We start from the raw sequence: 23,877 nt of genomic DNA, 5'->3' as shown, positions 1-23,877 counted from the left end.
ATGCGGGTCCTGTTGAGCGTCCTGTACCCGGTCCTTTCCCTCACCATCTTCGGATTATATCCATCCATGGTGAGTTTCGTTTTTACATATTATCTTCTACAAGGTTCCAGGGTGTTGTTTTGTATTAAGTGCTTCATGTTGCTGTGATTACACCCCAATATTAAATTAAACTCGAGGTCTTGGGGACATGCTCCGGTACGTGCCGCTCTCTTTAAAGAGGTTGTCTTGCCAAACTTCATTTAAAAGTCACACCATTTAATATTTCCTTACATTACAGCAGAAATATAACCCAAATCAAACAAGATTTAAGGACGTTTTAAAAACCTGCAGGAAGCTCCACATCGGTGCAGATTCAACGCACTTAAAACTGCATTTGTTATAATTACAGTGAATTTAAACTTTAAATAATCCGGATTCTTGCAGACCTCCACAGCGATGAACTGAAACGAGAATCAATTCCAATCATAAGCTACTTAGTAGATTGTGAATAACGAATTCAGTTTTATCGGAAATTGTTTCCCCCTCCTTATATCCAAGAAATCATTAAATTGCCACATGTTTAATGCAGATTTGTGTGCCACAATCATCGTAGAAATAAACAGAAAGTCCTGCTGCAGTTATGCAGTCAGCACAACAGCGAAAGCAGCATCTTACTTTCCTCTAACAGCATTATAATTGTCTGGAGCATAAGTGGCTTTGTGCTAAAACACAGTCATTTCCTTTGTGACTAATCACTTTTCTATTATTCGCCCATCTTGGTCACTTGTGGATCCTCTCTGGTTTGTAAACTAAATGGATTATAATGTAATTGTGAAAGCAAGCATTAGACGACATTATGCGTATTTAAGCACAGGCTATTGATTGTTTTTTGTCTATTAGATGATTATGCTTGAGACTCAAGAATGCTTCCATATAAGCTGGGTGAAAGCAGGAACGTGTCCCTGTAACATAACTTCTTCACCCTCCTTCAATGATTTTTTATATATGTTTAATACAGCAAATATCATTTAAGTTGTGTGCTGAGAGTTAAAACTGACAACTCCGTTTATGATGAATGGATAAATCAATGCTCAGGGCTCCAGGTCTTCTGGTGTTGAGGGTGTGGAGCTGTCCAGTCTGTGGTGCTGAAACTTCACCTCACCAGCTCTCTGGCTGTGCAGTAAACCACAGAGAAAAAACACAATATAGATCCATCCACTTTCAGCTTTCTAAATGTTTGCTGTGTTAATGGTTGAGATCCTTGTTTCATCATCATGCCAAAACAAAGTAATCAATTACTCAATAGATAGAAAATTGTCCATCAGCTCATCTTAATGTAATATATGAAGTCTACTCGGAGGTGCTGCTTTATTGTTTCATATGATTTCATTTTGTCTTTTTTGTTGCCACAGTTTTTGACAAGTGGGAATACAAGACTTCACTTTCCACTGAAAAACAAATTAATAATTACCCAACAATTCATCTCCGGTCTACAGGTTTTTGACTTTGTGTGTGTGTGTGTGTGTGTGTGTGTGTGTGTGTGTGTGTGTGTGTGTGTGTGTGTGTGTGTGTGTGTGTGTGTGTGTGTGTGTGCGTGTGCCCGCTCTCTGTCATTCTCTTCATATTTTACAAAGGTGTTTCTGCCATGTTACCTCTGAGAACTATTACTCAGTTCAGCTTCTATCTTTCATCTGCTTGCGATTAAATCAATGAATACTCTTCTGCCATTGAGGAATATGAGATAATGCCGGAACAGGAGCTGCATGCAAATTACTAACACTGCCGCAAAGGTCTTTCTGCTTCAGTGTTAAAAAAGACTATCCGAAAAGGCAAACCTTTTTATGGTATTACACTAAACTGGAAATGATTAAGCTGTCACTCACTGGCTGTCAGACCTTGTACACAAGGCTTTATTCACAGATGTGTTCATTCTAGCAAAGCGTAGCAGCCTCTAAACCTCTAGGCATTCAAGTTATGTTGTTATGTGTTCATGCTGCCTTTTTGTTTTTCTCCCGACAGATTCAGGTTAGCAACTTTAAAATAATTAATCTTGGGTGAACTGGTTAAAGCTGTGGCTAATGTTATGGATTTTCTCTCTTTTCTGATATGATCCTGTTTGGCAGTTATTACCTCTGCAGTGTACACAACCGATCCCTAAGGAGCCTTTGTGAGAAAATGAAATATTTGCATAGTGTAGTTTTCCCTTATGGTCCGTGCCAGCCGGGTAATTACACAGTGGCTGCTAACGGCACTGTGTTGCTCTCATCATGATCAAAATGATGAGTGGAATTTGTGTTTTATGATTACACATTATATCCTGCACCTGGAGGACATATCGATTGGAGGAGAAAGAGAGACTTAATAGACTTCAGGAGTCTGACGTCAGACTGGTGCCAGAATTCAATCGCCCACTTAAAATTCAATAGACAGTCGTCACAACTTATGGCTCTAATTTTGTCGAAAAATCAATTGTGAGATTTTTATAAAGTTATCTATTTAACAATCAGTTATTTATGTATGTATTTATATTTGTGCCAAATAGTGCCTTGTTATGGTTAAGATTACACATTGCAGTACTGCTCCCTGGGATCTGTAGTAATCTGGTCAGTGAAAGTAAAGAGATGCAGAATCTTGTGCTTTTTCTTCGAGTTCATTATAGACCTTAATTCTGCTTCATGTGTTTTGCACCCTGGTGTATAAACAAATGATGTGCATGGCTGCTCTGGACAAAACTAAAGCAACTGTGAATAATGTGAATGTTCATGAGGAGTCTCTCTTGGGGATTTAGTTACAACACCGGTGGGATGGAGCATTTGTGTAGGCACCTGCCCTCCGTGTTAGCCATTGTGAGTAGGTGGAAGGCAAGCATACACACGCCAACATGTGCTCACGCTCACACACAATCCCTAACCCACTTGTGATGTTAATCTCAATCTTGACAAGTTTTCAACCTCGGCTTTTGTTGAAATGCTTAAGGCCATACAATCAGACTTTGATCACTCTTTAACAATGTGAGCTGATACAGTATTCCTTCCCTATTGCAAAGGTCTGGGAAAATCCTGCTGAGAAAATGCTACATCCAACCAATTGATTTGACACCTTGTTGATCATTAATGATATGAAACATAGTGCGGAAAGGCATTCTTTGAAGTTATCTTGTATTACAGAGCTGAAGGGGTCTTCCGCCACGCTTGTCTCGCTTATTTTAAAATCCTTTTTCAGCTCACATTAGCATTTATGTGACTGATACGCTCAGGCTTGGTAGGGAAATTTGTCTGGCACAGATGCCATATTAAAAGATGAGAGCTTCTGTCGGCACACACCTACACATGCACACAACCATTTAGCGAAGGGGAAAAAAGGAAGAAAAAAAAAAACGCTGGAGGTTTCATATTTCACATCCCTGTTTCCACCACGGGCCAAATTAGAGATGACACCCTCTAACTATGTGTCAACATGAACAAAGCAAACACAACGCCACAAGACTGCCAGCACTGGCCATTAGTTGTGACGCTGCATGTTTAATGTGGGAAGCAGGGAGGGGGTTGTCAGAGCTTATGGACTGGATATAAAGAAAGCAGGTCCACTGATGATGGATGTGAATGGTTTCTACTAGCAGCAGGGTATATATAAAGTGATTTCTGCTCGGACATAGAGAGATGTTAGACTGTTTGAGCCTGTGTGAGGCTGTAATGAGTTTTCTGTCACTTTCTTTGAATGTGTGGTTTAGGATGTGTCTATTGTTAGCCTAGGTATGCTAGGTAGGCACACATTGGGGGAAAATGTCAGTTGAGCTTATGCTTGTCAAGCAAGTGAAGCCATCCTGTTGATTGGTAATAAGATATCTAAGTACTGGCAGTGACAGAGATAACCACACAGTCAACACTCAACCATTTTCTGTTCTTTCATTGCTCTACTTTGCCATTTTCTGGCTTCCAGTCCGTACAATTCATCCCGCAAAGTGATACTTCATGAGGTGCCATGTTTAATCTTAATAATGTGTAATTAAGGAATGCTTAACTTTGCTGTCTTTTTTTATATGTGATGATTATGACTCTTTTAAAGTGACTTTCCCTTGTTTTGAGCTTTTTTTCCTCTCCCTCGGGTGAATGAAGCTTAGTTAATAATAGTCTAAGCATAATTACAGGAGTTGAGACATGATGTTGAAACTACCGGGGGCATAGTTACGGCCCTCTCCCTCTGTTCTCCTTATGATTACTATAATTACAGCCCAAGCGGTCTCCATATCAGACACATATCACTGGATGAGAGCTGAAAGGCTAGACTTGAGAGGAATGGAAGACAGTTGTGGTCTCAATAAATTTATAATATAGTCAGTCAACCAGAGAAATGATTATGGGCCATGCTTGTTAATTTCTTACTAGCCAAGATAAAATGTAATATAACTTATTAAGTAGCTTTAAACAGAGAGGTGATTTGGATTGATGCTGAGTTTGATACATCTTACTCAAAACTTAAATTGAGTTTAAGAAAGGTATGCCATAAAACTTGTTTAACAGTGACTGGGAATGTCTATTTTGGTTTCTGTTTTAGTGTATTTTCATTTTTGGCCATGAAGAACTGACCAGTTGACAGTATATTAAGTCCCACTGCCCTGAGTTACTGTTGCTTTTCCTCTCAAGTTTTCTGTTTTTGTGTGCTTGTCGTGCAATGGAACCTTCTATCTGGATAAGATAGACACAAACAGGCATCTCATGCATAGCCGAAACTTGTCAATTTCGCTCAATGTAATAACAACAATGATTTATCATTTGTATTTAGTTTGTTATTTAAGCTAACCATAGCTGGCTTACTTTTAAATGTTTCCTGACTCATTTTAAAACAGTAATCTTGTAAAGTGGGTCTTAAATATGCCGTTGACAGCTACATAATGATATCATGCTAAAAGACTGACGTTAAATGAGGTTAATGTTCATGCTTAGCTCACTTCATTTGAATTTTAAAATAACAAGAGTTGTCTTTGGCAAATGTGACATTATCTCAGGTAATGTTGGCTGTGGCTGCCAGAGTGCTAACTTCCCCACATCAATATAGCATGAAAAACTGCTATTGTCTCCCTAAACTTAGAAATGGCTTCCATGCAGCAGGGAAATACTGCACAGTGGATGTCCAATGTAGTTATTATTCTTTTCCAAAGTCAAAGGTAACATAATCAGTTGTCTTGTTTTATGTGACCCACAGACAAACCTAAATATATTAATTTTAGCATTATGTAACAAATAACCTGAAATCATCACATTTGAGAAGCTAACGCTCATTTTTGGTAATTGTCCTTAAAAACATGGCTAAAATGACTATTATAATATTAAAATAGTATGGATAATCGACTAACTGTTACAACTCTAATCTGGTTAGTTAACAATGTGCAACTTGACTAACAATGTGCAACTTGACTGAGTAAGCTAGTTCGCCAGACATGCTAACAATTTTAGCTTAAGTTTGGGCAGATAAATGCACTGTTTAATACATTTCCGGATTTGGAGAGGCTAAAAAAAAAAACAGTATTACTTTTACTATGCACACCACTTGTGGATATGTAAAATATGGTCTTTTAAAGATTTCCAGTGCGGCTACTATACAATATCTGTAATAATTCACATGTACAACAGAAAATATGACCAGTTTCTTCAGCCTTAAGAAAACCTGCAGTCACAGAAAACTCAAAGTCCATAGACTAGTTAGCTAGCTAACTACTTAACATTTACCTTACACGCTCATATATCCTAGTTTTATCAGCATACATACTTTATTAGAAGCAAAGTTCAGACACATGCTCTAGAAGATGCTGAAATTAATTTTCAGAAACAGAAAATCACTAACTAAAGCAGAAGTGTATGAGTTAAGTTTAAGGAGTGTAATATTACATCAAAGAGTGTCCTGGAATGCACTGAACATACTAATGCAATGATATCTCAGAGTTCAAAGCAGTTTTCTGATTGTTTTTTCCCCAAGTGCATCCTAGAATTGAAATGATTCCCTATTGCCCTGCTGATATTAAACCAGTGTGGACACACGCATCCTTAAATTATGTATAATCTTATTTTCCGCAAATTTTCCTGCTTTTACATCAGAATGGAAGCTGAAGTGAAGAGCCTTTGCTGCAGATTTAACGTCCCAGCACACCGGCACATCTGTGGAACATAATTAGAAGGAGAACTTTCAAAGGTTGCTTTAAAGAGCAAGAAATAATCAGGTGAACTGCCTTTGTTGTAGCATTTTGTAAGATGTGGCCATGTCTGCGGAATCTGTGACATTAATATGGCAGGAATGTCCTTTTCTCACTGTTGGGAGTTTCTAATGCAATACTAATGAGCAGTCTCTTACTTTAAAAACACTTAACCTGAAAAGAAGACGTGTGCAAGTAGAGGACACAGATGTGATGTAGGTATCAATTAAGGAAGGTTCTTATCCTGGAAGATTGCAAAAAAAATCCCATGAAAGTAATGTTTAAACGGAACATCTTATAAAATACATCCAGTCTTTTCATCTTATGTTTGAAAATGTAGCTACATCGATTTATTCAAATTCTGGTGTGTGTACATTGTGGACACTTATGTATATTCTGACAAGGAATAGAAGTACAAAGATGCCCACATTGACTTTCCTTATTTCAACCTGACTTATTCAGCGTACCGAGAAATAACTTCACGTTGGCACACTGTCACAGCTGCTTAGTATTCTGCTTGCGTATGCATGTGCCATTCAGTGTGGCCTGGAGCTGTCCACTGGCTTTACTTCACTGATAATGTTTGATGACTGCTTCATTATCATCCTCCGTGGTACTCATGACTGACATGTCGTCTTGCTCAGTCAGAAGACTCATTGAAGCGAGCCCTAGAGAAGAAGCGTGAGGGTGTGAACCAGATAATGTTGCACCTCATTCAGAAACTGTCTAGGGCAGAATGTGCCGAGCTCCTGCAGAATTATCCATTCAATCTTCTCTTTGCTGGGGTCAGAAAAGGCAAAAAGGTGGCACGCCTCTAGGAAATTAATCTCCCTGTAAGCCTTTCAAAAAAGACAGCTTTTTCTTTCTCTTTTGCTGTGTCTTTTTTCCAGCCCCCCGCCCTTTTTTTGCCTCCATAGTATGCAGCATCTCTTTGTGAGTCTCTTACTGGAACCATTTTTGGTCTCACAATCATCGTTGCCAGGATTGCTGTTGCTGCCGTCTTCAGGAGTGTTACCATTTGTCACTGTTGTCTTAGATGTCCGCATCAGTCTGCTTACAAAGCTGGCTGCACATGCGAGTTCATCTTCCCCTGCCATTAGAGCTAAAATGTTAACTCGTTTATGCAGTATGATCATCAGTTACAGTACTGACATGCGCATTCCACTTCACTTGCCTCCAATACCCTGGTGGCTTTTTGTTTGGACAGGTTGATAGATGACTGGATAGATAGCATCTGTTTAGGTCTCTGTCTAGTGGCAGGCAGGACGGCAGCACTATTATGATATCAGATTCAGTTTTTTTGGCATCACTGGCACCTGGATTTGTATTTAAATTTATATAATACAATACAAAGCCAATTTTAACCTGTGCATAAAAGTTTGACACAAATCAAAGTAGACATGGGACTAACATGTTTTTATCCTGTGTGATAAAAGCTTTAAATAGCTAAATAGAGCAGAATCAACACTAAGCAAAGCTGAAAATCAGTTAAATTACTTAATTGCCAATTCAGATTTTTTTGCAATTTAACACACATATTTAACACTTAAAAATGAATGGAAAAGATGCAGATGCTGTATTTCATCACCCCGAATAAATAAATGTCAAATATGAGTAATGTTGGAGGGAATGTGGAGAAACCTATGCAAACTTCACTCACATATTCTGGTCATGTGAAATGTTAAATTCACACAGGGAACCGAAATATAATCTATTTTGAACATTTCTTCCAGATTTTGTTATGTTCGTCTTCTCAGGTGTGATAAATCCTGAAATAATTCCCCACAAGGACAAATATTTACTCTGAACACTTTGAGTAAGCTCTTTGAACGTAATAACAAAACAAAACAAAAACTGGAGGAAGAGGGGAAGCCCAAGCATAGATAAATGGAAATAATTAGTCGAGCAGATTAAAAATGCAGAGAAAATGACTTATAAACTCCGAGGTAATATCAAACGGTTGGAAACGAGATGAGATAAATGGATAGGCTTTGTAAAGTGAGAACATGGAGGAAATGGTTCCATGAATACAGATATTTATAGGTGGGTGGATGTATATTAATGTGATGATATGTTGTAGATACACATGCCTACACTGACACTTGTTAGGTATAAGCACATATAACACATTTGCCTGTCTTTTCAGATACATAGATGCTGTCTGGCCTCACTGTACTGACAATATTATTAATTGTATAACTTTATCTTTTTCTTCCTTTGGTTAATCATGATTATATTCTTGATGGTTAGTTCACCATTGCACATAATACAGCATGATTAGATTGGGGCTGTGAATATAGTATGGACAGTGAGCTTAAATAATGTCTCAATAAAGTCTTAAAAAGAAAAATTAGTGGCAAGTTGTAAATGCTCTGGTGAAATCTGAGAAATATGAATTTATTTCTATTCTGTCATCTTATGCAGTATCTCCATCCTCTTGAGATGTTGCCACTTGATACATTGCCAACTGAGACTGAACTTCATACACTCAATATGCCATATGTTACACTCCAGTTGCAGTATAGCAATGATGGCTGCGTACAATTAAACAATGTGTGTCCATTTGTTGCTTCTCTGCAGCTTCATCTGATGCTGTTGAGGGAACTGGTTACCTCTCCTGCTATTTACTGTATCCAGGCTCTTTTTCCCCCCTTTTTTTTCTATAATAGATCGATTTCTTCCACTGCCACTGACAATCTTTTAATTTTTTATCAGGAGCATCTCACCTGTGGTATCCTTCTGGGGAATTCCTAACACTGCCAGACTCATACTGCTGCAGGGTAGCAAATGGAATCAGTCATCGTGGGACTGGCAAAAGAAATTAGATCAAGAGACCGAGGCTATACACAGCGGGATGGAGATTAGTTTACGGTGCAGGCAGTCAGCTACAGTATATGGACTTGCTGTGAGTCTTGGCAGCGGTCACAACAGATTCACTTAGGCGCTGAACAGAATCATTCCTTTGCAAAAATCTGAAGAGTTCTGCATGAGAGGAGCAAAGTGCAGCAAAACATCTTTTCTCAAGTGCAAGTTAATGTAAAAAATAGTCTTAAGTGTAGTACAGCAAGAATATCATAAAGCAAGGAGAGGAGACAAGGGTCTTTTTGTAGGAGTAAAACAGCTCTACTAAATAATATGCATAAAAAAAGTAAAGCATGAAGCAACACAACCTTTAATATTCCTCTACTTCCAACACTGTTTGCAGAACCGTGATCATAAATTGCTCAGCGCCACGGGTGAGAGAGAAGGAAGTGATTCGGATCTGATGACAGCAGCTAGCTCTCCCCGACATTATTCACCGACTCAATCTTAACCATATTAACTTATCATTTTCACTCCATTATCAACCCCTAATTCTTTCCGTCATCCGCACAAAAAGAGGTTGATGAGGACGAAGTTAATGGTAAGTGTGTAGTAGCCAAGGTAAAATGCATGTTGATGACAGAATAACAAACAGAAAAGGGATTCAATTAGGTGTGTAATTGGCAGGATACCTGTCTGCTGTGAAGAGCATGAATCATATCTTCCACAGGGAGGAATTCATTATCATTATTGTTTACGCTTTGTAGGTACGCTGTTGACTTTACATGTTTTTACTGAGAGATCCATGATTAGAAAAGCCAATCTTTTTCTTGTACAGCATGCCAGCTGTGTGCAAACAAAGTTGTCCAGACAAAAATAAGAGAGACAACCGTGGTGACGGGCAATTTCCCATGGAAGTCAAACAAACAACAGGACGTAAAACAATATGTTTTTGACAAATGACAAGACAAAAATGTGTTTTTCTTCTCTGCGAGCTTAAGATGATGATGATTTGGGATATAACAACTAGTCCGCGGCCAATCGTGGTCCAACATGCACCTTACTCAAGTAGTGTGATATGAATACTTGTGTACGAGTTAAAGGATAAGTTCAAATTTCTTAAAATAGGAGTAAATAATCACTATAATCACCCCTCCTGTGTAAAGGATGAGGGGGGAAATCCACAGTCCTATGTAAAAATGCAATCCAAAATTCAGCTGAAGTCAATATGAGGCTTCATCAGTTTGAGTTAGACAAATCAAAGGGGGGTATTTTCTAAAGGTAAAGACTATTTCAGTAGAACATTTCCTCTTTGTGTTATCATCACTCCACCACATTTCAGCAAGGACACTCCAGAGAATCAGAAAGGAGTAAATCTTTTAATAAAAAAGACTAAGTTTGGAAGATACCCTCCTGACTGCTGAAGCCTCTTATTAGCCTCAGTTAAACTTTGGAATGTAGTACATATTTTTGCACAGAGCAAAAAAATGTGTCTCCCATCACATACACTGGAACTGCATTAGAGAGGAATGTCTCACAGCCAGTATTATTACAATGACCACTAACTGTTTTTTTCACCACTGTTTTAATAAAATGTGAACATGCCTATAAACTTTTGAAACGAAAATGATTTGCATATTGATTCAGGATTGTTTCCATCAGGGTGAAAGTGGAGAAGTAATTTTAATAATTTTGAAAAAGGTAATTGGACTTTTTGTGGATAAACCATATCAGACACAAATTATTATTCCTGTCGGAGTTGTTATATGTCGACAACTCCACACTTATAACACTGTCTGTGTATATCTGGAGTGGATCTTTAACTATTTTCTATAACTATTTTGTAAGTAAATATTTAGTTAATGTGACATCTTTAGCAAATATTTAGATCCACTTACAGAAGTCTAACATACATGGAAGAAAACACAACTCCACCAATGTCTCATAAGATGATATATCATAATTGACTTAAAGAGTGTATTGGTTCTGTCCTATTGGTTTTCCAGACAGTTTTACAAGTAAATTGAGCTAGCTAGCAGTTTTATGGGACTGGTCAATAAAGGCTACCTACAGGCATTTCATACATACAGGTTTTAAGAAGCACCTGATAAAAAATATCGGCCTCTTAGCTTTATTAGACTACCTCAATAACTTACAATGAACAAAACAGTGAATGTGTGACTGGCAAAATAATATTACAGGTAACTACATCATTGTCATGCATCAAACGGTGCATTTCATGACAGATTATGTTAATATACTTCCATTCCATGCCTGTCATCTAGATATTACTTGTGGGCCGGATGACAGATACAGTCGTAATATACAGTACTGTTAATGTCACTCTTGGCTTCACTGAAGCATTGAAACTTTGAAGTCTAATTCACAGTTTAATCAGGTTGCCTCATAAAAGTCTGGCATTAATAGGGAATAGAAGAGAGACTGACCTTGTGTGCAGCGATAAAAGTAATAAAGTAATGATCATTCATTATGAGAGGATACTGCGCTGTCTGATAATCTTTGAGTCAGTTATTTTAGATTTTTCAATAATAAAGGGTGAGTTTTAGATAACCCTGTTGGATGTTTTAGCTGGACACAATAACATGAACACTTGTATAATATGATCCCAATAATGTGATGAATCCAGCCTGTTAGAAGATTATAATTTTACATTGTCGTTGCTAATGGTAATAGAGGGGATGAGGAAATGTCTATGGTTATTCTGTAGGCCATAACATGTGATATTACTGCATCACACTGTGTGTAAGGTATTCTTATTGGTGTCTTTGCTTTTACAATATAGAGCAGAGAATAATGTCTAAGCATAAAACAGCTATTCAAATGAGTCCAACTTAACACAATTATAGAAGATGACGTTTGATATTTAAAGGTAAAAGAATAAGGAAGTGAGACTTAATTCATTGTTGAAGGAAGTCTTAATTGATATAATGTCAATAGTGTAATTAGATAACATTATATTTTACAGTTGATCATGATGTTGTATCCACCAGCTGTAAAGAGCAGGAAACAGAATGATTAAATCATAGAAAGTATTTAGGAACCTTACAAAAAGGCAGTATCATAAATATGGGAAACACAACAAGGTTAAATCAATATAATCAGTAACAGTAGCAGGTTATGTCATCTTTTGAAAATACAACATTCAACATTGAACCCCTACCTAAAAGTGGGAGTTGTGTGTTGAGTGAGAGCAGATGGGAAATGACTGCAAATCATCCAAACCTTATCCAGAATATATTGTCGATATGTAACAAGTGATTTTTATTTATTTAAATGTAGTAATGTCTTAATGCATTCAGCCGAATGTCTGTGTCTCAGTAAAATGTCTGAATGCTGATTTTGAGAAAGTAGAATTTTAATGAAGTTTAATCGTAATGCTGATTGTGCTAGTGCTATTTTTTATATTCATATCAAAGAATAAGACCTGAGGGGATTATATACAGTGTTTTGCTGATGTTTTCTTCTTACTACTGTAAACATATTGAGCACTGGCACAAAATATTGTCTGCTGGCTTTATTTCAAAAATATCGATGACTGCTGCATTCTACTTTTCAAAAAGCCATGAGTCAAACCCTAGCAAAGGGAGGCTCTGAGATTAAGAATAAAAACTATAGAGGACACATATGTATTGGCAAGTGGTTATACTGTATGTTTGTGTTAGTGTATATTGTTTGTGACCACTCATGCATTTGTGTGTGTGTGTGTGTGTGTGTGTGTGTGTGTGTGTGTGTGTGTGTGTGTGTGTGTGTGTGTGTGTGTGTGTGTGTGTGTGTGTGTGTGTGTGATGCCTGTGTAGAGAGCAACACTCTGCTGGGCGGCTGGGGAGAGCTCTGAGCTGCTGGATGCTGTTTTGTGAGGATGATTAATGGCTAGACTTTGGCGCGCAGCTCTGTGAAACCACTGTAGCCTTGGAGCCTGATTTTCTTCCATCTATCGTGGTGAGAGATAAAATAAAAACAACATTGAAAAATTTGTCTTCGACTCATCAACAACACATTTTCACGAGCAATGCGCAACCGTTATTAAACCGCACAAGGAAAAAAAACATGTTACTCCTCGAGTTCGATACAGTCGTAGCTTCTAATTAAATAAGCATCTCGGCCAGTGTTTGTGGAGAATTAGTTACACTCTTTTATGTTTGTGCTATTACAGCGTCACGTCTCAGACACAGAATGACACATCAAGCCAGTCCATTCACCCTCAGAGACAAATTGCTGGACTTGAGTAGCAATCATCATATCAGTCTCATTTACTGTAACATGGGTCCATCATTTTTAATCAATAAGCCAGCATCAGTGAGATTGGCTTTTCTGTCAATTACAGTACAACCCTATTTTTTTTTTTACTTTCTTTTTTTTTCTCCTCCACATCCTTCATTTTGTCTTCAGTACACGTTGGTGCCCTCCTTGTTTATCGCTCACCTCATCTTTTTTCACGTGCTGTCTTTGTGCTTCTCCGTGACAGCGTGTCTTGCTGGATGCCTACTCCTCTTCCCCTATCTCCCTAATTGACAGTCAAGTCCTCGTTCTTGTTCGTTGTCGGCATTGTCCTCTTTTCTTTATTTCTTTCTTTCTTTTTTTTTTTTTCAGTTACTGTTTACCTACATAACTATCTCTCTGTCTCGTCTCTTCTGTCTCTTCAAAACAAGAAGATAAAAAAAAACCCTTCCAAATTTACATCCTTTTCTTTTGATATGCAACTTGGATTATAGTGGATGACAAAGTTTATCAGTGGAGGACTTGGTGGAAAAGTACATAAATATTTATGTGAATACAAAAGCGTCTTCGGGCTTGTTTGTCTGTGTTGTTTGATTGAAGTGTCAGCTAAATCTCTCTATTGCTAGCGAGTGCATGGCCACAGGTCCTATGAATAATTGAGAAAAGTATTTGATGTTTCTCAAAGTTCATGTCTTCAGTTTTCAAAGTTCTATAACACTTATTTCTAAGTGTATTTTGTTGTGGCAGTGGAGAGTACTTGAATCAGACTGGCCCGTGTGCTATTTTTAGATAACCCCACTGTTCATACATAGTGCCATAGTAGTACTGTAGTAATGCAGCTTAAATAAAAGCTTTAACAATATAGTGCTGATAGAACCTTTAAAATGTTATTTCAATTGAAAGACTATATTGCCCTAAAATATGAATAACCATAACTTCAATTTTGAGTCCAACCCATGCTCCAAGCAGAGTGATGGAAAGCTGTGAGTTACAGTAATGAATGACTGAATATGATGTAAGCTACTGTCCAGATCATGATGTGTTTGTGTGATACCTAGTGTATGAGAAATTTCCTTTTAAAAGATGAACAACAACTCACATAACAGTTGTTTTACAAATGTGGAATGACACAAGTAAAATAACGGCATATACTTGAACTGTTTATATTATTCTTGTTTTTATTAAAAATGTCTGATAATGGCCTTGTTAATATGTAATTCAAACATATTGCCTTTTCTCTTAATAAGTCTTAATTAAAAAATATTACATTTGCATTTTTAATTTCATCAAATGTTTATCACAACAGTATGAACAGTGAACTTCATAAGACAATTTAACAGTATAACAGTTTTAGAAAATTGCACATTTCATCACCTGTATTAATAACATTTTTTTTTTAATTCATGTCACAGTTGTGGCAGATATAGTGCTCTAACCCCTCAGTACATGGTTTGGACTGGTGCAGTGAGAATAACACTGACTGCACCCACACTTGGTGAAAATGAGCTGAATATCTCCCCACACACAAGACATTCCTCATCCTTGTCCTGGGAAACTGTGGGTGCAGTGTTTTGATCAGAGAACAGCTTGCTGTAACACACACACTGTGATTGCATTGGTGGCGGGACCAAAGAATCAGCTGTTACTGACAGTTAAACCTGACTTGCTTCTATGCTGAAAAACTTTGACATGGCAGGATGTTTTAAAGCAATGATCATGAATACGACACATGAAACAATGAACACTTGTCATTCAAAAAATTGACTGCTTGAGTGACTTTACTTACTGTGGTTAGAAACAGCTATTTAAAAGTATGATGTATCCACATGATTTTTCAAGGTTCTGGTAAGCATTGTGTGCTGTATGTGCTGATGCAGTTAGACATATCAGACTTGTATAGGCTTGGAGAAAATCATCCTTTCATCCTGTGTTATTTTCATACTGGCTTACCCCTACCAGAGATATTGCCTTTTACAATGCTAAGTGCAGAGCCACCACCTGTTATAAATCTGTGGGCAGAAGAGCTGTAATCCTCTAGGCATTTTCAAGTGGTGGCAGCCACATACCTATAAATTATGTCTATAATCCAGACCCGAGAGAAGGTTTGACTGCTCTACCTTCTGCCTGAAAAAGTCTTCTTTCTGCGTAACTTAAGTTTCATCTTCAACATATAAAATGTATTTACAAGTGCTCGGAAAGAGAATTTGTGAACAACCCAAATGTTTGTAATACGGGGATTATCTCCGTAAAGTCTTGACTAATGTACTATTCTGGGGATGTGACTAATTGGTGTGTTCAGCCATAGTAAAAAACAGGGGATTTATCTGTGTTCAGTTTCAGATGGAAGTTTAAAAACATCAAAACAAGCAAGGCAAAAATTAAGGCATTTGCATAGTTTTAATACTCATTTTAGAATATCCATCACATATGCTACAGATCATTGCTGAAATATTACTAATGTAGGCACGAAAACAAAGTGGACCCAACACTGAACCTTGGGGTACTCCTTTGTCACATTTATTATTATCATCAAAGGTGAAATTCTTCAATTATTGTTTGGTACAAGTGAAAGTGTATAGCTACATGTCTGCTGCCATGTCATTGTTGCTACCTTTAGAATTACTTCAGCTTTCCAAACAGAACCAGTGTCACATTAATATGAAATCTATAATTTTACCACACATAATCTAAGTTGCATATCTGTCTAACCATAGTGTACTTGTGTTTGTACTTGCAGACTATCGGCCCAAAGGAGGGCTGGCAGGTGTACAGCTCAGCCCAGGATGCTGATGGGCGCTGTATCTGCACAGTAGTGGCACCAGAACAGAGCCTGTGCTCCAGAGATGCCAAGAGCAGACAGCTTCGCCAGCTACTAGAGAAGGTAAGCATATGTAAAGGGGAGTACCACCTCAGTGCTGTATTTATTCTATGCACACACACACACACACACACACACACACACACACACACACACACACACACACACACACACACACACACACACACACACACACACACACACACACACACTCTCTTCTGTAAAAGATGGGAATGATGAAGGAAAAAAAATCCTACAAGATTTATTGTTATTTTCAAAGAGTAATACTCCCAATACTCTAATAGATATTTTATCATCTGTATTTAACACATGTACACTGCTGCTATACTTTGCCACGTTTGTTCTTCTTTGATAATAACCAGCTACATATCCAGGCACACACAGTCGCAACAGGGAGTACTCATCAAAGTTCTTTTTAATTAAATGAAGTAAAAGGAAGGAAGGAAAGAAGGGAATGCATTATCTCTATACTTCTCATGCTTAACACTAAAAATGCTATAATATACTATTTCATACATGGGTCAATGACGTGCCTATGACATGTTCAGTCTAACTGCATTTGTTTCAGTTAGAAAAAGGTTTAAATTGATTTTAAAAAATACCATATATATGTAGTACCTTTCCTTTATATGAAATCACTTTAACTTTTCAAAAACCACAAGTTATTAGTAATTTTTCTGTTATTTAAAGTGACAAAACATCATGTGGTGCGACCAATAAAACCAATAACTGTATTAAATTCAGAGTAAAATATCACTTTTAATATTAATCACTGATACAGTATGCTTAACTGAATTGTATTTTTACATTTTTTCAATCATTTTTAAGCAACTTACAGGAAAAATAAGTCTTACATACATTTAAGAAGGCAACTGTGACATAATAGAACATAAATATGAGATTATTATTTACAAAAACTTAAAGGACATGCAAATAATTTGTTTCGAAACACTTAAATTCATTTATTTTAAGATAGATCACGGTCGCACCACATGACTTTTTTAAGGTCAGTTCTAATTCATCGAGATGGAAAAACACATAAAACACCTAATTTACTATTTTAATATGTATTTATGTGTACTCAACCTTTCTTAATGTTTGAATTACTGCAATAGATATTCCCATATTTATTATTTTTAAATAAATCCTTATACAGTACGTCATTGACCCACATACTATACTCTACTACTTACTTTATTCAGTGTTAGTCACCTTTCCTGTTTCCTGAATTTAACAACTATATAATGTTTCAATTATAAAAAGTTATAATCATAAGATGAATTAAAGTTGAAGATCTTTGCATGTTATAATTTATGTAAACAGTATAGATAGTATGGATAAAGCTCAGCAGATGCCTCACAAAAAAATATAGTGCTTTGTGGTTCTGTTTGAGGTGACCATTTATCATAGCTTGTTTCATTCTAGGTGCAGAACATGTCCCAGTCCATTGAGGTGCTGAACCTGCGAACTCAGAGGGATTTCCAATATGTCATGAAGATGGAGAACCAGATGAAAGGCCTGCGGACCAAATTCAGACAGATTGAGGATGACAGGAAATCCATCATGGCCAGAAACTTTCAGGTACTCTACAGGGCCGTTTAATCATAGTTCAGTTAAATCAAATGTGTCCAATCTATTCAGTTTTTATTTATTCATCATAATTGTTCTTGCAATTTTTACATTATATTTCAAGAGGGAGAGCCACAGGACACAGAAACTTGGTACCCACTTTGGACTAATATTTCATTTAGTTATTCTGCAGGGTACATTTTTTGGAAAAGTTAGAGAATAACTCACAAAGTACTGTGTCAGTAGTATTTCCTCAAGATCGTGATGAGAAACTGTAAAGCCTCTTTTGCTTAATGCTGAAATCAGAGAAAATACTATCTCCAGTCTTCTTTGACTTTTACACAGCCAGTAATCATGCACTGAATCCTTTTAGAACCAGAACTTCCGAGTCTTGTGCCATCACTGTGGGTAGTGGCATTTCTATTGTGCGTGTATTGTGAATATTCAGCTAATTTGTACAAGTTTGACAGTCACATCTAACTGGTTAACAGCTCACTTCACCTTTATATGGAGAACCTCTGGATAGGGCATGCCTGAGTATGTTGTCAAGCCAGGAGAACATGTAACCTACACTACAGTAATTCAGAGAGCGCTTACATCTTTGGTTGGTTCAGAGGCTGTTTTTGCTGCTGTAATTTCCCTGTGTGGATTGCATTGGACAGCTGTTATGGGAGTAGAAATATCTTTTGTGTAGCAAGTTGATTTGGAAAAATAACTGTATGGAGCAACCACTGGCATGGCAGGGACATCAGAAAAAAGCCATGTTTAATATAAAGGTTGAAATAACAAATCTTACTATCACATGAACACTGTACAATTGAAATACAGTAATAGATTCACATTTTGGGGGAACGGACCCTTTATTAGTTGATTTGATAAGTGTTTGATACATGGTCGATCCAGAAATGACTTGTCACAAGTTGAAGGAGTTCTAACATAAATGCATGGAGGGATGATGAATGGTTCATTAGTTCATGGTTGGCTAATGGTTCCATTAGGTGCTTCATACTGCACACACTCCATCAGTCAGCCTGTTTTCTCATGAAGAATAATACTAGTCATGTACTATATCATGAAACTGAATATGCTATCATACATGAGTATAATTACAAATTATCAGTGGTCCAGTTTCGCCAGTGCTTGAATGTATTCTTTTGATAGCAAATACTTGACATTTATATGACATTTACTAAGGCATGATGTTCTCCTCTGTCAAACAAATTGTAGTTTCGTCTGTTCCTTGCCATCATACCTGTCCACATTTTTCTACTTTTCTCTGTTTTTCCATTTCTGTTGCTGTCACTGTCTCTTCTGCAGGAGCTTAAGGACAAGATGGACGAGCTGAAGCCATTGATTCCCGTGCTAGAACAGTACAAGATGGATGCTGCGCTCATTTCCCACTTCAAGGAGGAGATCAGGAATCTGTCGGCAGTGCTGACAGGCATCCAGGAGGAACTCGGCGCCTATGATTATGATGAGCTCTATCAAAGAGTCCTGAGACTGGACAGCAGGCTCCGTAGCTGTATGGGCAAACTAAGTGAGTGGGGAAAAAATAGTGCTGGCAAAACAAATGCATTTGCATGACATATCATTGTCATAGCAACAGTATTTTTGTTCTCAAAGTATACCTCAAAGTTTATTTTCGGTTTCAGAGAAAAATAACCATAGAAGAAATGTAAATTGTTAATGCATAGCCTGATTTCCTTGTGTTATGAAGTGTCATAAACTAGTACATTCTGTGTTCATTCCAGGGCACCTACTGTAGATACAGCAGGGTACTTTTAGAAACTTACTTTCAATAGCTGGAAAACGGCTGCTCTTTCATTTGACATCTTATAGCAAAATGTGTTGAACCGCGGTGTGATTTCACCTTGATCTCATGCCAGTGATGAAAAGTAGCAACGTAGTTTCTGCTGTTTGGGATTGTTTTGGCGTTATGACTGCATTCTGCTTTTTCAAACAGAAAAATGTTCTCACATGTTCTAAAGAAGGCCACTGAAAGTGATGTAGTGTATTTGATTTCATTATATTTCATTATGGGCAAAGAAAGAAGCTGATTGTAGCCTTGATAGCTACAATCACAGCTTCAACTAAGCTGGAAGGCGCCTTTAAGGCTATCCATGATTCAACTGACCACTTAGAATGACATTTTTCTTTACAGAGGCTATGTAAGACCACAAATGGATGACATGATGATATTTTCAAGTATTATGAAGTACCATAAATGGGTAAAGTAGGTGGTAGATGTTGCGGCACACTTTTGTACAGCTTATACAAAATATTCTTTTGCTGTTACATTTTGCACCACACACTCTTTTTCTAATTGTGCATAAATCTCATCTGTTGTACCAAATACTAAGTTGAACATTTTTGATCAAACAGGAGTTCTGTATACATAAATAGCTTGATACATTTTTAGGTTTTTGAGTGCTTTAAAAGCAATAATATGTGCTTGAAAGCAGAGTTGCTTTTAACTACAAACAGCATTTGCACTATTATGCTTGAAGTTAAATAAAGCAGCTCGCTGACAGTGCTATCTTAGTAGGCTATGCACAGAGGGCACACTCTCTGGTGGCACAGGCATGAAATTGGCTTGAGAAATCTAGTTAGAGACAAAAACCACCACAGCACATCTTATCACTGCATTTCTGTATTAACAGCGTGTGGGAAATTAATGAAAATCACTGGACCTGTTACAATAAAGACATCTGGAACCCGGTTTGGCGCATGGATGACTGATCCTTTAGCATCAACCAGAAACAACAGGGTGAGTTATGAAGATGGGGAATTGCTTTCTGAGGGCTGTGTACTATATATGTGTTGTGTTTTCACAGTAGAACTAAAAACAGTACTGTTTTCTGTTTTTTTTTGAGTGGGTTTAGATTTTTAGCAAATTACAATGTGAAGTAGAGATGTTGATGGATTTCTCATTCTAAAAACTCCAGTTGCTTTTTTATAGAATCATATAATTAATTGTTTAAAGGTTAGATTAGATTATGTTTATTATTAATGGGTGACATGTTTATCAGGCTTCTCACTCTGTTTTCTCTGATGTAGGTTTGGTATATGGACAGTTATACCAACAGCAAGATTGTACGTGAGTTCAAGACAATGGATGACTTTGTGGCAGGAGTGGTTTCTCGAACCTATAACCTCCCATTCAAATGGGAGGGAACCAATCACATTGTCTACAATGGATCGCTTTACTACAACAAGTATCAGAGCAACATTATCGTCAAATACAGCTTCGAGACAGGCACCGTGTTGGCCCAGCGAGCTTTGGAGTTTGCCGGCTTCCACAACATGTACCCATACACATGGGGAGGGTACTCCGATATCGATATCATGGCTGACGAACTGGGAATGTGGGTCGTGTATGCAACCAATCAAAACGCTGGAAATGTCGTCATCTCCCAGATTGATCCTGACACCCTCCAGGTGCTGAAGACTTGGAACACCGAATACTCCAAAAGGAACGCAGGCGAATCATTCATAATCTGCGGGACGCTCTATATCACTAACTCTCACCTGTCAGGAGCGAAGGTTTACTATTCATACTCTACGAAGACGTCATCTTACGAGTACATAGACATTCCTTTCCACAACCAGTACTTTCATATCTCCATGCTTGACTACAACCCCAGAGAGCGAGCGCTGTATGCCTGGAATAACGGACACCAGGTAATATTCAATGTCACCCTCTTTCACGTCATAAAAACAGATGATGACTCTTAGACATCATATTACTTTTCCAACTACAACTACAGCACCATCATTTGTGATACAAGGACTTCCTAATTAACCATGTTTTGTTTTGTGAATAATGGACGATGGTATCTTTACTTGCCATTACTTGAACTTTTCTAATTTGTGGCTCTGGATTATTGGCTGAATTGAGCATGGACACCAATGACTTGATACTTTACTGGAAAACATGTTTGACATTTTTTACACTTTTCCATTGCTGCTGATCAGACGTGTATGCCTTATTTGCTGTGTGTTGGGTCAACCAGCCAAAGATTCTTGATAGCTTCTGCATGAATGTCTACATTTCGTCTGCAGTGAATTCCTATAATATAGCTGTGTTTTTGTTGCAAATCTGTTTTGCTTACAATGTTTGCATTTTTGTCTATTTAAAATCTACCTAAAAGTATTTAAAACCTTAAAGGCAACCTCTCCTGCATATTTGCCACCATGTAAAGCTAGTTGATTATAAAGTGTAGCCATTCTTTTAAAGATGGGCCTGTAAAATATTGTTGTTATGTATGTCTCTGTGGAAGAAGAACTTTGTATTTTTTTTATAAAAAAACAAACAAACAAACACAAAAAAACATGGGAGAATATCTGTACATTTTCATTAAAATTAAAATATTGTACATTTCATTAAAAATGTCTTTGGCTGATATAATTGACATCTGCCATGATCTGATGAAGAGCATTAGCTGTCTTGTTTGTTTTTTGCTTGACTGAAGTATGTACATAACATATGGCCCCTTTCTTTATATTTATTAAAACAAGAGCATAGATGAATGCTGATATCAGTAACTGATGATGGTGATGACGGTGTTGTATGTCTCAAAAAGGTAGGGATTTTCATGCACTCAACACGAAGCTTTCTGATGGCTTGAGAGTCATCCTTTGGCATTTCAATCAGCGTGAAGTGGCAATGAACTGCTAGGATGATTCACTGCATTCACTATAATTTCCTTCCCCTCAACATCGTGTCTCTATCTTCAATAACAAGGAGACTTTTGCTTTATGGCACCTGATGGTGAGTTCTGAATATGTCACAGCACGGTCTATCTTTTTTATGGGTAAACACGCAGTCACAAATTCAAGCACATATACTAGAACATGCCTGATGCTAAGTACATTTGCATGCAGGCTCATAAACAAACACTGACACGCTTGGAGGTGGAGTGTAAATCTGCTAATTTCATCATCCTCCATCAGCAATCACAGACAACTGCAGTATCAGTAACATGGCCTCATACAATGACCTTCAATTGAAATTAACCATAAAGTCGTATTTCCTACCGATAGAATTACATGAACTAAGAAGAGCAGTGATCAAGAACAAATGTCTAGAGACTAAAGGTAATTAAAAAAAATTACAATATAGCTCTCGAATTTGCTTTTCTTTCATTAGAACAATGTTTTTCATAACAATGTGACTGGATTTTTAATCAACCCCTGCTGTTTCCCCCCATTTATTGACTCCCAAACCAGGGATCAAGGCTACAAGTGTCTCTTAGTTAAAGGACACGCATCTCCATTGTATCCCCCAACTAAGCCACTACCACCAGTAACAACAATACAAAAAGAAAAAAGAAGAAACTTCCCATCAGCAGGTCTTTATTAAATCAAAAATGGCTCATGCAGAGAACTCGATTATCATTGATCTTCCCACTCTTCCTCCCTGTGCACAGCACGTTGCTTGTTGAATGGTTGGCTGGTTATTCTTAGAGATAGGAGCATTAGATCAAAGTCTGCATGTTTGACCACACGCATCTTTATCTGCGCTCAGCGGCTGTCACTGGATACACAGCGCAGGCTGGATGCGCTCCAGTGGTTACTATTATCAGACAGACAATATCAGAACAGGCTTGACTTGGCTTCAGGCTGTTGGACTCACCTGTGATGTGTTTTTGATTGGGCTCATTTGGATTCTTTTAGGGTCAGAAACTGAATGCATAAAGGAGCTGTGCCAAGCTGGAAACAGGCAAACACAATGGTGGAAATTGGTCAGCATTTGGATTTTAGTCAAATAAGTGATTTCAGAGTAAAAATCTAACCCAACAGTAAATAAATTGAAATGCCAGTAGATCTAATGCAAGCTGAAGAGACCTGGGCTCACCCTCAAAATCCCTGATTTTTCAATGGCCACATAAAGCACATTCTCAAAATCCAATAAGGATTGGTTGATGCACCTATTAAGGCAGCCTACTTAAGAGAAAAATTCTTTCTCTGTAGTGAAACATATCAAGAAATGGTAACATGGTGAAAAAATGGTGATAATTTATATGCATACTGTATAATAATGATGGCACAATAACACTCTGCTCTCATGTCATGATTCCAGCTGCCCTCCATTGAACTGGTAAACAGAGATGGCATACTCATTTGGGAGATATCAGACAGTAAAGTTGTACATAATAATATGCATGTATGCTAGTGTATTGTGGCCACTTTGAAATGCAATGATCACAGGGACCCATGTTTAGGGTTCACCTTAGATAACCTTTATAAAAATAGCTAAACA

The 23,877-nt window shown here is 37.5% G+C and overlaps 1 protein-coding gene across 2 annotated transcripts; it reads left to right on the top strand.

Moving 5' to 3' along the window:
• olfm3a (olfactomedin 3a) lies at positions 1-21,350 on the top strand. Of its 2 annotated transcripts, XM_062441601.1 has the most exons (6): positions 1-69; positions 15,945-16,088; positions 17,472-17,627; positions 18,933-19,152; positions 20,276-20,382; positions 20,673-21,350. In XM_062441601.1, exons 1-6 carry the CDS (start codon positions 1-3, stop codon positions 21,348-21,350), a joined length of 1,374 nt encoding a protein of 457 aa, XP_062297585.1. The 2 variants fall into 2 exon arrangements, with proteins under 2 accessions (XP_062297585.1, XP_062297586.1); XM_062441602.1 differs by lacking the exon at positions 1-69 and having other exon boundaries at positions 15,963-16,121.
• Positions 21,351-23,877: the final 2,527 nt, after the last annotated feature.

The sequence above is a fragment of the Scomber scombrus genome, chromosome 20 (genome assembly GCF_963691925.1).
Source record: "Scomber scombrus chromosome 20, fScoSco1.1, whole genome shotgun sequence".
In the NCBI taxonomy this organism is placed as follows: Eukaryota; Metazoa; Chordata; class Actinopteri; order Scombriformes; family Scombridae; genus Scomber; species Scomber scombrus.
Note: the sequence above shows the minus strand (reverse complement) of the source record. Positions and strands in the feature narration are given on the sequence as shown.